Source organism: Antrostomus carolinensis, unplaced genomic scaffold (genome assembly GCF_000700745.2).
Source record: "Antrostomus carolinensis isolate BGI_N321 unplaced genomic scaffold, ASM70074v2 scaffold36770, whole genome shotgun sequence".
Classification (NCBI taxonomy): Eukaryota; Metazoa; Chordata; class Aves; order Caprimulgiformes; family Caprimulgidae; genus Antrostomus; species Antrostomus carolinensis.
This window is the reverse complement of record NW_010291236.1, coordinates 252-1,262: the sequence shown is the minus strand read 5'-3', so window position 1 is coordinate 1,262 and position 1,011 is coordinate 252. Positions and strand designations below refer to the sequence as shown.

The window sequence follows — 1,011 nt, the reverse complement described above, 5'->3', positions numbered from 1 at the left end:
AGCAGGAATCAGGAATCTGACCTTTTTTTGACTGGAAAAATTCCCCCCTGCTCAACTTGCCTGAGGCTGTGGAGGAAGCACAGAGCAAAGGAACACAGAGAGGGGCTTCCCAAGCCCTGTGCTAAGGACCCAGCCAGCCCCGCTGTCAGGATCCCTGCAGAGCCAGGACAAACCTTTTCCACGTGCAGAGCCAGCTTCACCCCGTTGTGCAGCCAGGACAGGGCCACAACCGGGTCCCCCTCCACCGCACTGCCCACGGTGTTCTCCCAGCTGTTGGCCAAGTGGTCGGTCATGCTCCAGCACTTGATGTGACCGTCTGCATCTGCCGAGAGCAGCCTGGAGCCTACAACAAGGGCACCTCGTGAGAGCCAGGGGGCACAGCCCAAAAATCAGCTGAGAAACCAAACCACCCAGTGCAGTTGGAATGGAGACAACCAGCTCGTGGCTGTGCAGCAACAGGCTCCCTCTCTGTGACAGATCACAGAATGGTTAGGATTGGAAGGGACCTTAAAGATCATCTAGTTCCATATATAATCATATATATATTCCATATAAATCATACATAATCCATTTAGGAAAGGGATGTGCAGGAGTGGAGGGACAGAGGAGTAAGATGGGATCCAAGCTCACCTGACTGATCCCACTCCAAACAAGTGATGACCTCAGCGTGGCCAGAGTTAACGGAATAGACGTCCCAGGGATGCTCCGTGTCGATGATATGGACCATGTGGGTGAGATCTGCATGAAGAGAGAAGTGAATGGCTGACCCTCACTGCCAGCTCCCACCTGGCATCTCTAAAGCCAGAGCCTCAGCAGATGCAGGGGAAGAGCTATTTTCCATCAGGCAGTTTTGGGAAAGGATAACGATTGTGCTGGGCAACTCAGGGGAGGTGCCAGACACCAAGGCAGAGCTTGCCCCGTTTAGCAGAGAACCACTCCCCAGAGAACAAAACACCCACGAGATCGATGGAACGGGAGGGAAAGACAGAGCAGGAGCTCCCTGTGTCGGTC

The 1,011-nt window shown here is 54.0% G+C and overlaps 1 protein-coding gene across 1 annotated transcript in view; it reads right to left on the bottom strand.

Moving 5' to 3' along the window:
* Positions 1-1,011, bottom strand: part of MED16 (mediator complex subunit 16) — an 8,627-nt gene that overhangs the window by 7,372 nt on the left and 244 nt on the right. Inside the window, exons 2-3 of the mRNA XM_010175763.1 lie at positions 631-738; positions 174-343 (exon numbers count right to left, since the gene is read on the bottom strand). Of these exons, the coding sequence (XP_010174065.1) occupies positions 174-343; positions 631-738 (278 nt within the window). The remainder of the gene's footprint in view (positions 1-173; positions 344-630; positions 739-1,011) is intronic.